Here is a 12,493-nt window from a genome sequence, read left to right as displayed (position 1 = left end):
CCAGAAAAAAATTATGTAAGTACATTTTTTTGCAAAAAATGCTGTCATTTTTGCCCAATTATTAAATGTAACCCATTTTTGTTATATTTTGCCCCAAATGTAAATCTGCTGTTCTTTACATAATCTGAATAGTAATGTTCCATTAATGTGCCTACATCTTACTTTTTGTAGTTGCTATTTTTTCTTTTTTTTCTTATTCTTTTCTGTTGCTCTCTTTGTCCTTTGCTCATCCTGTTGTAAGACCCTTTGAGCGTGAAAGCATGCGCAGGCTCAGACATAGCCTTGGCTGTTTCAGTACACTGGTTCCTTGGGCCGAGAAAGCGCCGCTGCAGCCACTGAGCCTCCAGCAGCCTGATCCCACCTCCTGGTACTCTGGTCTCTGTCCCTGTCTTCCAGGCACAGTGTCCTTTCTTCTTTTATTTTTGTCTGTCTTTTCCCCTCTCACCCCCTCCCCCCTTCCTGCCCTCCCTTCTGACCTCCCAGTGCCCAGACAATACATGGGTTCTTATGTGTTATCCATGAAAGCTAAACACTTTAGGGAAGCTTTAGTTAAACTGTTTTTGGTGGCAAGAACTTCTGCATTGTCAAGCTACAAAATCAACATACTTGAACTTGGATTATGTTGTAAAATTTAACTCTTCACATATCACTAAAATATTCTTAGCTAGTTGAGCTGAAAATCGGTCACTTGTTTTCTCTGAAAAAATTGGTCATGGAGGTATTGGTACGTTATGTTTTTAAAGTTTGTTTTTTTAATTGGCTATTCTGAAATAAAAGATGTATTGTACCGAGATCCTTTCTAGCATCTACAATTAATATGCGTAAATCAAGCATTACTTGCTACTAGGGATGTGCATTCGTCCAGGACGAATTAGGCAATTTCAACAAAATTGCCTAATTCGTCCAGGATCGGGAAGATTTCCCGTGGCGGGCTGAAAACTAAGCCCGAACCAATAGATTTGGGCTTCGCACATCCCTGCTTACTACATTAAATAAAAATGGAGAAATACAAAATCAAAAAGACAGCCAGCAATCCTGACATTAAGCAAAATGGGATCCTTGATGAGCAGCATATCCCCTGTTTGGGCTCTGGGAAAACACTACTATTTCCACAGCGCTTTGTTTTTGTTAAATTACTCAGATCTTCAAGATTAGGAGGACATACATTGGTAACGCTATATGTTATCAAAATCCACTTTAAGCATCCATCATATTTTCTGAGAATATATAGTTCTGATTTTGATTATTTTATCTTGAGTCCCAAATGACATACATCTTTGTCCTTCAAACATATCCGGGTGGGAGGACAGAATTTGATCTGCCATTGAAGGATACTATTGGTAGGCCCAGGCATGAGAATGCCAGATAAGGAAAGATACGTGCTAATGGCAATACTGGTCAGCAAGACAGGCATGGAGACTTTAAGAAAAAGGAAACCAGCTGCAAGATGTAGTGAACCTTATTTATTTATTCTTAGCCAGCTATTAAGCTTGTTGTGATACGGTTTGGGTTAATTTGCTTCATAACATACATAAGAACCATAAGATATGCCATACTGGGTCAGACCAAGGGTCCATCAAGCCCAGCATCCTGTTTCCAACAGTGGCCAATCCAAGTCACAAGTACCTGGCAAGTACCCAAACATTAGATAAATCACAAGCTACTGTTGCTTATTATTTACAGTCATAGTTTATGGATTTATCCTCTAGGAACTTATCCAAACCTTTTTTAAACCCAGTTACACTAACTGCTGTAACCACATCCTCTGGCAATGAATTCAGAGCTTAACTATGCACTGAGAATTTTCTTCAATTTGTTTTAAATGAGCTACTTGCTAACTTCATGAAATAATTTAGTAGCATTACATGATCCGATACCATCTTCTTTTTTTTTTTTCCTTAACAAATGCCAACTATCCCCATTAATACAATAAGTGAGGCTACTTATTTTCCGTGTGTAACCCTTTGAAAATGTATTCATAAGTTTGAACCTGAGGCACTGAAGGGAGCAGTGACTTGCCCAATGTCAGAAGGAATATCAGTGAGATTTGAACCCTGGCTTTTCTGGCTCTCACTAGGCTACCACTCTGTTCAGCTATAATAAGGGGACTACTTTTTCTCATTTTTACCTATGTTGGAAACTTTCATGCATAATCAATGACCCTTGTCTTGTGCTGGTTTGTCATATTTAATTTTTTTTGTATTGCTAAACAATTATGTACATAATGCACTTGTTAGTTCTTGCTCTATGTGCACTAATATAGAGTTTGATTTATGTAAGGAAGATGTTAATGTTATGTCATGAGTTTGTATTTGTGGTACTTGTGTGAACTAATTTCTAATGCTCCTATGAAAGTAATAAGTTTTATGATTTAATTTTAATGTATGATGAATATAAAAAGCTTCATTAAATGTTAAATTTATGCCCTAAAAAGTTAAGACTTCAAGAGATGTTAAAAAAAAAAAACAAAAAAAAACTAATAGGTTTACAAAATTTGGACCAAGATCAATTTGATTAGAAATGTCAATAAGCTGCAATATTTGATCAGTAATATTAAAAATTATGCCATTTGGTCTATCAAATATAGATAGCAGAGCTTTTTTTTTTTTTTAATGAAATGGATTGTAATCCGCTAAATGTAGCGATTGTTACTGTTCTATGTAAACCGGGGTGATATGTATATTATACAGGAACCTCCGGTATATAAATTATTTAAATAAATAAATAAATAAATTTTATAAACTTAACTGGTATTGTCCTAGGAACTTGAATAGCAATTTTAAAATAGAAAATTAACAAGAGCTGAACTGCTTGTGTACCTTGTAAAAATATTATTTAAAAAAATGAAATGCCCTTTAAATTGGTAAAATGTATTATAGTCACATAGAATGGGCATAACAGATTAATTTACAAGTCATGGCCATAAGTGAGACCTACACAAATACTTTGGTACATTTTGGTTAGCTTTTCAAGTTTATTTAGGGTAACAGGATATCAGATATTAAAGCAAAGCAATTAAAGAGAAACATAGAAGCAAAACTGGCTCTTTTTGCCTGCATATTGCTATCCTTTAGACTCCATGTCTCAAGCTGATGCATTGCACTTTACTTGATAAAGTGTTCAAGTCCAGGGGCACAATTGCAAAACATTTCTGCCTTGATAAGGGAGAGACATCTTATGATTCAAAAATGAAGGAATGTATTTGTTTTAGAATGTTTGTTAGCATTTTGTTTTTTTAAATTTTATTAATGCCTAATTTCCATGTGTAATTAAATGGATCATATCAAGATATTCAAGAATTTGGGAAAAAGTTAAGAGAATATAGAGAAATGTCTTCAGTGTTTAGATTTCTTCATTCCCCAGTCATGCTTTACCTATAGATTACTGCATGGAAATAAAAGTTAACAAAACAAACAGTATTATTACAATAAAAAAGATCAGTTTATAACTTCATACATTTCAAGGGTAACTTTCAAAGGTATTTTACATGCAGAAAATGTTTAGTTCTTTGTCTGTCCCCATAATACTGTTGACCACTGACCATTTTAGTAGCCACCCTCTGGAGTGACTCCTGAACTGTATACAGTATTCCAAATGCAGACTTATACAGGGGCAATATCACCTCCTTTTTTTTTTTCTGGTGATCATTCCTTACCCTATGCAGGCAAACTTCTTTATGTCTTTTGTCATCGTCTTATCCACCTGTTTGGCCACCTTACGTTTATCAGATATGATCACCTCCAAATCCCGCTGCTCTTTTGGCTTAGAATCTCATCCCCTATACAGTATAACTTTCTTGGATTTTTGCAGCCTAAATACATTTAGTGCTAAAAAATAGAGTAATCTTAGCTGCCAGATTCTAGACCATTCCTCATACTTTGCTAAATCCGTCCTCATGGTTTCCACACCACCTTGTCTGTCTGTCCTGTGCAGATTTTGGTGGTATCTGCAAAAACAAATTTTCCTAACATTCTTTCCACAGTGTAGCTCAGTCTGGGTAAACTTATGTGCGAGATTACCAAAACAAACAAAGAGCAGGAACCTCCAACAAAACGAACAAATACAAATCCAGGTTCCACATCACATCAAAATAATTATTACTGTGAAAAGCAAATCTCAAAATGAACACAGCATCAGAAATAAATGAAGTGCCAAGTACAATCTACCATCTCTTGCCTTGTGATGGGCTGCAAACGGTGTCAGAAAAAAGGCACAGATAGCTCTCATTCATTTGCTGGTTCAAAGCCCTATACAAATACATTCAATAATCCCTCAAAAAAACAAGAAAGTGAAAAAATACTTAGCTTTGGATGATTCATCTGATCACTATACCCAAAGCTGAATTCAGATTGTAGTGTCCAAATGACACAGGCCCATGTTTCAGTGTCCTAAACGTCTGCATCAGGGAAAACAGTTTACCAAACTCGCTGCAGCATACTCGTAAGACATTTAGGAGGCCGAAATTACACGCCAGCAAAATACCTCACCTCTGTCACATATGCAGAACACAGAGACCCTGACCAAATACATAATAAAGAGATCAGAAAGTATAAACAGAACGTGCTGAGAAGAACTGAACTGGAAGCCACAACAAGCTAGCCTGTATATGCAGAGCAACAATGGAAAAACTACCATTCTTCATAAAGCAAATAATAAAATCAAGAAATATAAAACACCATATTAAAATCATTTTCATAAAAAGAATATTTCAAACCAGTTAATGAATAAAATATCAAAAATTTCCCAAACACCAATAAAATATTTCACAATTTGTGAATAAAAATTCCAGTATTTAAAAAATGTTCTATTCCCCTAAAAAATTAAATATTTCAAGAGTAGAAACATTAAATTACTCCCAATAATTGCAACTAATAAGGATTTTAAAAAATCTCCTGCTCTCTCCATCCCTGGGATCTTTTGGTTTCCAGTCACCCTGAGATCATCATGGATTGGGGGAGGTAGGGCCACAAAAAATTATCAACTCTCTCACATACACAATAACATTCATTCTCTCACACACTCCCTCTCTCTCACATACACAGGCTCCTTCTCCCTCAGATACATTGTGTGTGTGAGTGCATGCTGGTGAGAGTCCATATATGCACACAGTCTCTCTCAGGCACACAAACATGCACGTAGGCGCTCACACACGTGGCATCCTGTTGTCATCAGGCCATGATAGGATAAGCTTCACCATTGCCCCACGGGCTCCTTTTGTCGCTGGGTTGAGCTCCATCATGGCCCTGCCAGCCTTCCATTCTTTTCAGGCCATGTTGGAATGAGCTCCACCATGGCCCACTGGCCTTCCTGTTTGCGAGGGGGGGAGGGGAGGGAGCGGAAGCTGTATGCATCCAACGGTAAAGTTGTGCACGGGGTGCACAACTTTATGGGAACACCAGCCTCTCATTTTAAGCTGCTGGTGGATTGACTTCTGTTTCACCAGCGATTTCTCTATTGCTGCTGCCAACAGGATAGGCTCCACCAGCAGCCCCATGGCCTCTCCTGTTGCCGCTGGTCCACCCCCTCCTCCCCCCCCCCCCCCCCCCCCCCGGTATGTGTCGCCCTGTGCAAATGCACGGTATGCACACCCAGTTGTGCCGGACCTGTGAGTAGGGCAGTTCACCCATTGAAGAAAACCTAAATCCAACATTAAGGCAAAAAAATTAATATCTGCATCCCTATAAGGATTTTCAGCATGGACTTAAAAATTGCCCAGGATGATTAATTTTTGGTAATGCATTGGAGCTTTTGTGGGATAATTTTTAAAGCAGACATGCACATAAATCCACTTTGAAAATTGGTGTAACTTAGGCATATTTTTGCTGATTTATGTGAACAAATTCTGAAGATAATCTTTAACTATGTTGTACCCACAAAATATTGCTATTTTCTATCAAGTACGTCTGGAAGAGTGTGTGTAGACATTTTTCTGTTGATTAGCAGGCTGAATTAGCTATTACATTTGGGTGATATCATCTGGTGGCATCAAACGGACTTATCTCCAAGTTAGTAAACTTTGAGTTCTACTGAGCATGTGTGGGAGTTCCTGCGTGAACATTGCCTCATGAGTTTCCTCAATCATTATTTGTTCAAGCACAACATGGAAGTGATATCTCTTTCTCCTACTTATTTTCTTTAAAAATCTTTGAAACTTCACTTTAGAAAAATAGGTTACCTTGCTGCCTCTGCAGACCCCAAAAGCAATTTTCAGTGCTAAAAAAAAAGTCTTAACGCTGAACTGTGGTCTTCTACCATGTCCAAGCAGAAGAAATCAACCATGCTGAGTTGTATCTGTGGGAAGGTTATGTCCCTCACCGATGGCCACAAATAGTGTTCTCAATCCCTCGGACCAGATCATGACCAGAACTGCTATGCCTGTGGACAGATGCTCCACACTCGCAGAGGTCCAAAGCCCTTAAAATCAAGTAACTGCATAAATCTCTCTAGTTGCAGGAGGTCCTCATCTGCCTCGCCAGGAAAGGAGTTGAGCAGACACATCAAATACTCCCCGTTCACTCAGACCAAAGCCACGGGGTTGAATTCCACTAGCCGCCCGGGATCAAAGGCAAAGCCGCATCAATTACTGGAACCATCGCAGCTTGCTTTGAAGAAACATAAGTGTTCTAAGTTCTAGGTACCAGTGATGTCAGCAGTGTATCAACTCGCCAAACACAACTTCTACTGATACCAGTGGCGCATGGCACATCAAAGCACTTTACACAGGATAAGAACATAAGTTGCATTACTGGCTCAGACTGAAGGTGCATCATGCCCGGCACCCTGTTTCCAATAGTGGCGAATCCAGGATACAAGTACCTGGCATTACCTAAACAGTAAATAAATCCCATGCCACTGTAGGAATTAGGAAAACGAGTCCATTGTTTCCTAATAATTCTTGGCTTCAGAATAAAACTGATCTCCAGGTCCCAATTTCTCTCTGGAGCAAAGTCTTAAATTCAGAGTAACATGACCAACATAATCTGACATGAAACCAGGTGGTTTATTACACAAAATACAATTCTCACAGAAAGATGAAAAGTGTTTGCTCTTCCCATAAGTTGAAATTCTATTACACATATCTTACTCAGGATACTTTGTTTTCAGTACCCACATACACAGCCAATCAATACATTACCCATTTCCTTGCATCATAGTCTCATCACCTCAGAGGAGATGTATTCCTTCATATAAAAATATACTGATTACTAAGCCCCTTTTCTCCATCTTAGATCTTATCCTGCATTTTAAGTCCAAGAACAAGCTATCCTCTTGTCCTCCATCTTAGATGGAGCATCATGTGATGTTTTTCACACTTTCAACTGAAAAACATGTTTATCTCCTATTAAAAAAAAAAAAAGGGGGGGGGAGCAATTGCACTTTCATTATGATCTAATATCCCAGATACAGGCTTAAAAGTCTTGTTTCCACACAGTTATGTCTTAAGCTAACATTTCTTACATTAAATCATAACATATTGCTGGCTCAGCTATCTGTTCCACAATAATACTCCTTGCAAAATTGGCCTAATAATGAAGACCCTAAGACACCAAAAGGGTCTTTCCTATTCTAAATCCCACACTACTAATGCCAGTAATAAGTAGTAGCTTTTCCCTACGTCAGTTTGATTAATAGCAGTTTAAGGACTTCTCCAAGAACTTGTCCAAACCTTTTTTTAAATCCAAGTATACTAGCTACCTTAACTATGTCCTCTTGCAATGAATTCTAGAGCTTAATTGTGCATGGAGTGAAAAATAATTCTTTCCAATTTCTTTTAAATGTGCTACTTGTTAACTTCATAGAGTGCCCCCTAGTCCTTGTAATATCTGAAAGAGTAAATAACCGCTTCATATTTACTCGTTCTAGTCCTCTCATGATTTTATAGACCTCTATCATATCCCCCCTCAGCCGTCTATTCTCCAAGCTGAACAGCCCTAACCTCTTTAGCCTTTCCTTATAGGGAAGCTGTTCCATCCCATTTATCATTTTGATCACCCTTCTCTGAACCTTTTTGTAGTGCAACTATATCTTATTTTAGAGATGCGGGACCAGAATTGCACACACTACTCAAGGTTGCATCAAGGCACTTGAGGCACGAAACTCTGCATGTGATGCTCCAATGCCATTCCAATCTACAGCCTCTAAACATGATCCCGTTATGCACAGTGCAAGAACCCACAGCGCAGCTCTGATGCCATTGATGCAGTATCATCGAACTGCACAGGACTCAGCACACGTCTCTAAAGACCCTCAAAGCATGCCAAGGCATCCAAAATGTCCAAACATTCTACTCCATTGAAGCCATCAATGCATCCACATCAGACCGATTTATTGAGCTGCTTTGCCAACACAGCTCTATATAGCCCAACCTGGGTCAGCAGCAGGAGGAGTCAGGTTGCCGCTGCCAATAACCAGGTGACTTACCCCACTTAGACTATTATTTATTATTTATTTATTATCGATTTATATACCGTCATTCGGTTTCACCATCACAACAGTTTTCAAGTTTCGATCCGAGACAGACAATTTACATGGGAAATACAAAGATCAAGGTTATAGAAGATTGCGAAGTAAGTAATGGGAGCAGGTATATTTAGAGGCAGGTATCAGAAAGTTAGGTAATGGAATATATCGAGGTAGCATTCACGGGGTTAGCAGGTAATCATAAGTAGTAGATAATAAATAAATAAAATAAAATAATAATTGGGGTGGAAAGGTTTACAGTTTACGATAGTAAAACTGAGTGTTCAGGTAGTTATGTTGTCAGTGATGTGGTCATGTTTATTTCCAGTTAGGTCACTTGTGATGGGGCTGTTGTGTTCTAGGCTGTCTTTGTAAGCCTTGGTGAACAGCCAAGTTTTTAGATGTTTCTTGAATTTTTTTTGGTTGGGTTGCGTCCTTAGTTCGGTCAGGAGTGTGTACCAAATTTTGGGGCTGGCGAGGGAGAATGCTCTTTCTAGTGTTTTTGTGAATTGTGCTGTGTGGATGGAGGGAATTTTTAGGAGGCCTTTGTTTGATCTTAGGTTTCGTTGTGGGTTGTGAGAGCTGATGTTTAAGGCTGCCCATTTTGCTTGCTCATTATGAGTTAGTTTGTGTGTGATGGTCAGAGTTTTGTATTCAATACGGAATTTTATTGGGAGCCAGTGGTGTGCTATGAGGATCAGTGTTGTATGTTCTTTTTTTTTTCGTTCCAGTTAAGATTCTGGCGGCTGTGTTTTGTAGGATTTGGAGTGGTCTGATGTTTGAGAATGGTACACCAAGTAGTAGGGAGTTACAGTAGTCGAGGTTGGAAAATATGAGTAGTTGAAGTACAGTTCTGAAGTCATCTGGTGTTAGAAATGGTTTTAGATGTCTTAGAGTGAGTAGCTTGTGATATCCCTCTTTGATTTTAGTTATGTGGCTCTTGAATGATAGTTCGTTGTAGATGATGACTCCAAGATTGTGTGTATGTGAGACGGGGGAGATAGGTGTCATTTGATTCTTGAGTACGATGGGGTGGTGGTGATGGGCTGGGTTTCTGATCCATGATTATTATTTTTTTTCGATGCTTATTATAAGTTTGATGCAGGTTAGTAGTTGCTTGATTGCAGATAGGTATGTGGCTGTTTTTTTGTATGTTTCTTCCAGTGAGTTTTGAATTGGTATCAGTAATTGTATGTCGGCGTAAATGAAGTGGGTCAGGTCGAGTTCTTTTAGGAGATGACATAGTGGTAGTAAGTATATGTTGAAGAGGGTTGCGGATAGGGTAGAACCTTGGGGGACTCCAGTTTTTAGGTCAATTTTTTTGGAAAAGGTGTTGATTGTTACTTGGCAGCTTCTGTTAGATATGTATGAAGAAAACCACCGTAGGGTTGTGTCAGATATTCCTATTTCTGTGAGGTGGTCAAGGAGGATGGTGTGGTTTATTGTGTCGAATGCTGCTAATAGGTCTAAAAGGATGAGTAGGTATTTATGTCCAGTGTCAGACCCTCTAAGTATGGTGTTGTTCAGTGAGAGTAGCAGTGTTTCAGTGCTGTGGTTTTTTCTGAAGCCAAATTGTGTCGGATATAGTATGTTTGTTTCAAGATGGTCGGTGAGTTGGGAGTGTGCAACTTTTTCTATGATCTTGGCTATGAGTGCTAGGTTTGAGATGGGGCGGTAGTTTAGTGGGTTGTCAGGGTCAAGGTGGTACTTTTTTAGGATAGGCTTAATTATTGTTTTGAAGCAGTTGGGGTAGTTTCCTTCTGTGAGATATAGGTTTACAATGTTGGTTAGAGTTCTAGTTATGGTGGTTTCGATTATTTTGAGGGTTGGTATCGGAATGCTGTCGAGGGGATGTATGGCTGGGTTCAGTTTTTTGATGATTGTCTGGATTTCTAGGGTGGATGCTGGGTCAGAGTTTGACCAGGTTGGGATTTCTTTTCTTTGCATCTTGATGTTTTGGGTGGTGTTGAGATTATTGTTTATTAGAGGAGTAATTTTCTTATTAAAGAATTCTGCGAATTTGTTACTTTCATTTTTGGTGCATGGTGTTTTTTGGTTGTTTGATGTTTTTGTGAGGTTTTGTACTATGGAGAACAGCATTTTTGGGTTGTGTTGGAATTTATTGATTTTTTTTTTTTTTGAAGATTTCCTTTTTAGTATTGATGAGATTTTTGTAGTGAGTTTAGGTAGCTTCAAAAGGCAGTGAGTAGGGTGGTTGATTTGTTCTTTCGCCATGCTTTTTCTTTTTTCCAGAGTTGACATTTGGCAGATGTAATGTCATTGTACCATTGATTTAGATGATGTGGGATTTTATTGTTTTTGTGATAGTGGGGTTTATGTTGTCTGCAATAGTTTTGGTGATGTTGAGCCATGATTTTGTGGCATTTTCGGAGTTGGATAGATCGATCTTTGTTAGTTTTGTTTGTAGTTTTTCTTGGAGAGTTTCTGAGTTGAAGGGGGGTCGGTATGTCATTGTCATAGGGGTGTTTTGTGGTGTGGTGAGGTTGGTGTTCATGGTTATGTTGGATTGAATGAGGTGATCTAAACAGGGGATTTTGGTTATGTTTGTGTCGTAGGTTAAACAAGTGTCGGTATTAATGAAGATGAGATCTAGGGTATGTCCAGCTTTGTGTGTAGGGGCATTGATGATTTGTTTTAGTTGAAGAGTTGAGAGAGCATCAATGATTGTTTGGCATGTAGATGAAAGCAGGGAGGTATCCATATGTACGTTGAAGTCACCTGGGATGATAATCGGGTTTTTTTGTGTGATATTGGTCATAAGAAATTCAATTAATGGAGAGCAGTTGTGGTTTAGTGATCCAGGGGGACAGTAAACCAGACAGATTTGTGGAGTCGAACAGTGCGATTTCGTAGGGTGAGCATACATTTGTAGGGAATAGTTTTAACCAGAGGTCTTTTTTGGCGATTAGCATTGGGCCGCCTCTTTTTTTTTTTTTTTTTTTTGTCTGGCTATTGAGAAAGTGTTGTAAGTAGGGTTGTCAATTTGATTTATTAGCACTGAGTCTGTGTTTTTGATCCATGTTTCTGTTATTCGATGAAAGCTGGATTTGAGTCAGTGAGGAGGTCAGTGAGTATTGGGATTTTTTTTCACTATTGATTGTGCATTGAATAGGAAGAAGGAGAGTAGTATGTAGGTCGTATATTGATTTGCGGTGGTGTTTTTAATGTTGATAAGCTGGCATTCACATTTTTTTTTTGTTTTTGTGGGTGTGGGTTTTGATAGAGTTTGTGTAGTTGCTTTTCTTGAGTCTTTTCTGGGGATTTGGGATCTTGCCATCTTAGGTGGTGGTCGGGAGGTTGTGAAAATGTTGTAAAGGTTGTGCTTTAAGGGGTGCACAAAGGGGGGGTGCCCCTTTGTCGCGTGACACCTCCGATCAGCGTCTCCTTTTTAAAACTCCCTTGGTCGGTGCTCCCGATGACACGGGTGGGGGGGGGGCGTGTCCGGGTGCCATCGGGGGAAGTGCCTTGTCGAGGTCTGCTGGGCCGGGTCAGCCCGAAGCCAGTAGGTGGAGGGCTGAGGCCTCGGGGGTCCCTCTGTGCAGGCAGCGGGCTGTTCCTTGCCTGTTCGGGGTGCAGTCTTCTTCCTTCTGGTCGGGCTAGTGGCAAAAAGACCATCTAGAGACTGCAGACACAGTGACCACTATAGTGCCACTCACTATAGATCACCTCTTCTTATGCAGGAACTTATCCTGGTTGCAGAAGAAAATGTTCTATCATCTATGCCAGACCAGAGAACACATCAGTCATGCCTAGTGCGTATTTTCTTTACCTCTCAGACCAAGGAGAGGGAAGGAATGTTCCAGCCTCTTATCTCCACTCCACTCTTGCTATGGCAGTACAACAGATTGAAGTCCTGATATCACCAATGTGGTACAGCGGCCATTAGGCCCTATCCCGTGGAAGCATGGGCTGGCAGCCGCCCGGCATACGGAAGTTACTTCTGCTCCAAAGGAGCAGTAAGTATTAAAACAAAAAAGTGTAAATAGCTAGGTAGAGGTTAGGGCTCGAGGAG

General features: G+C 39.4%; 1 protein-coding gene across 9 annotated transcripts in view; it reads left to right on the top strand.

Annotated features, from left to right (window-relative positions):
- Window positions 1–12,493, top strand: part of GIT2 (GIT ArfGAP 2) — a 215,391-nt gene that overhangs the window by 185,183 nt on the left and 17,715 nt on the right. For 5 of the 9 annotated variants that reach the window (XM_029571954.1, XM_029571953.1, XM_029571960.1 and 2 more), the window contains one exon: window positions 242–367. The exons of 3 other annotated variants lie outside the window; for them this stretch is intronic. In XM_029571954.1, the coding sequence (XP_029427814.1) occupies window positions 242–367 (126 nt within the window). Of the gene's footprint in view, window positions 1–241; window positions 397–12,493 lie in introns of all 9 variants that reach the window. One more of the 9 variants, XM_029571957.1, reaches the window with a different exon arrangement.

This window comes from Rhinatrema bivittatum, chromosome 11 (genome assembly GCF_901001135.1).
Source record: "Rhinatrema bivittatum chromosome 11, aRhiBiv1.1, whole genome shotgun sequence".
Taxonomy (NCBI): Eukaryota; Metazoa; Chordata; class Amphibia; order Gymnophiona; family Rhinatrematidae; genus Rhinatrema; species Rhinatrema bivittatum.
Note: the sequence above shows the minus strand (reverse complement) of the source record. Positions and strands in the feature narration are given on the sequence as shown.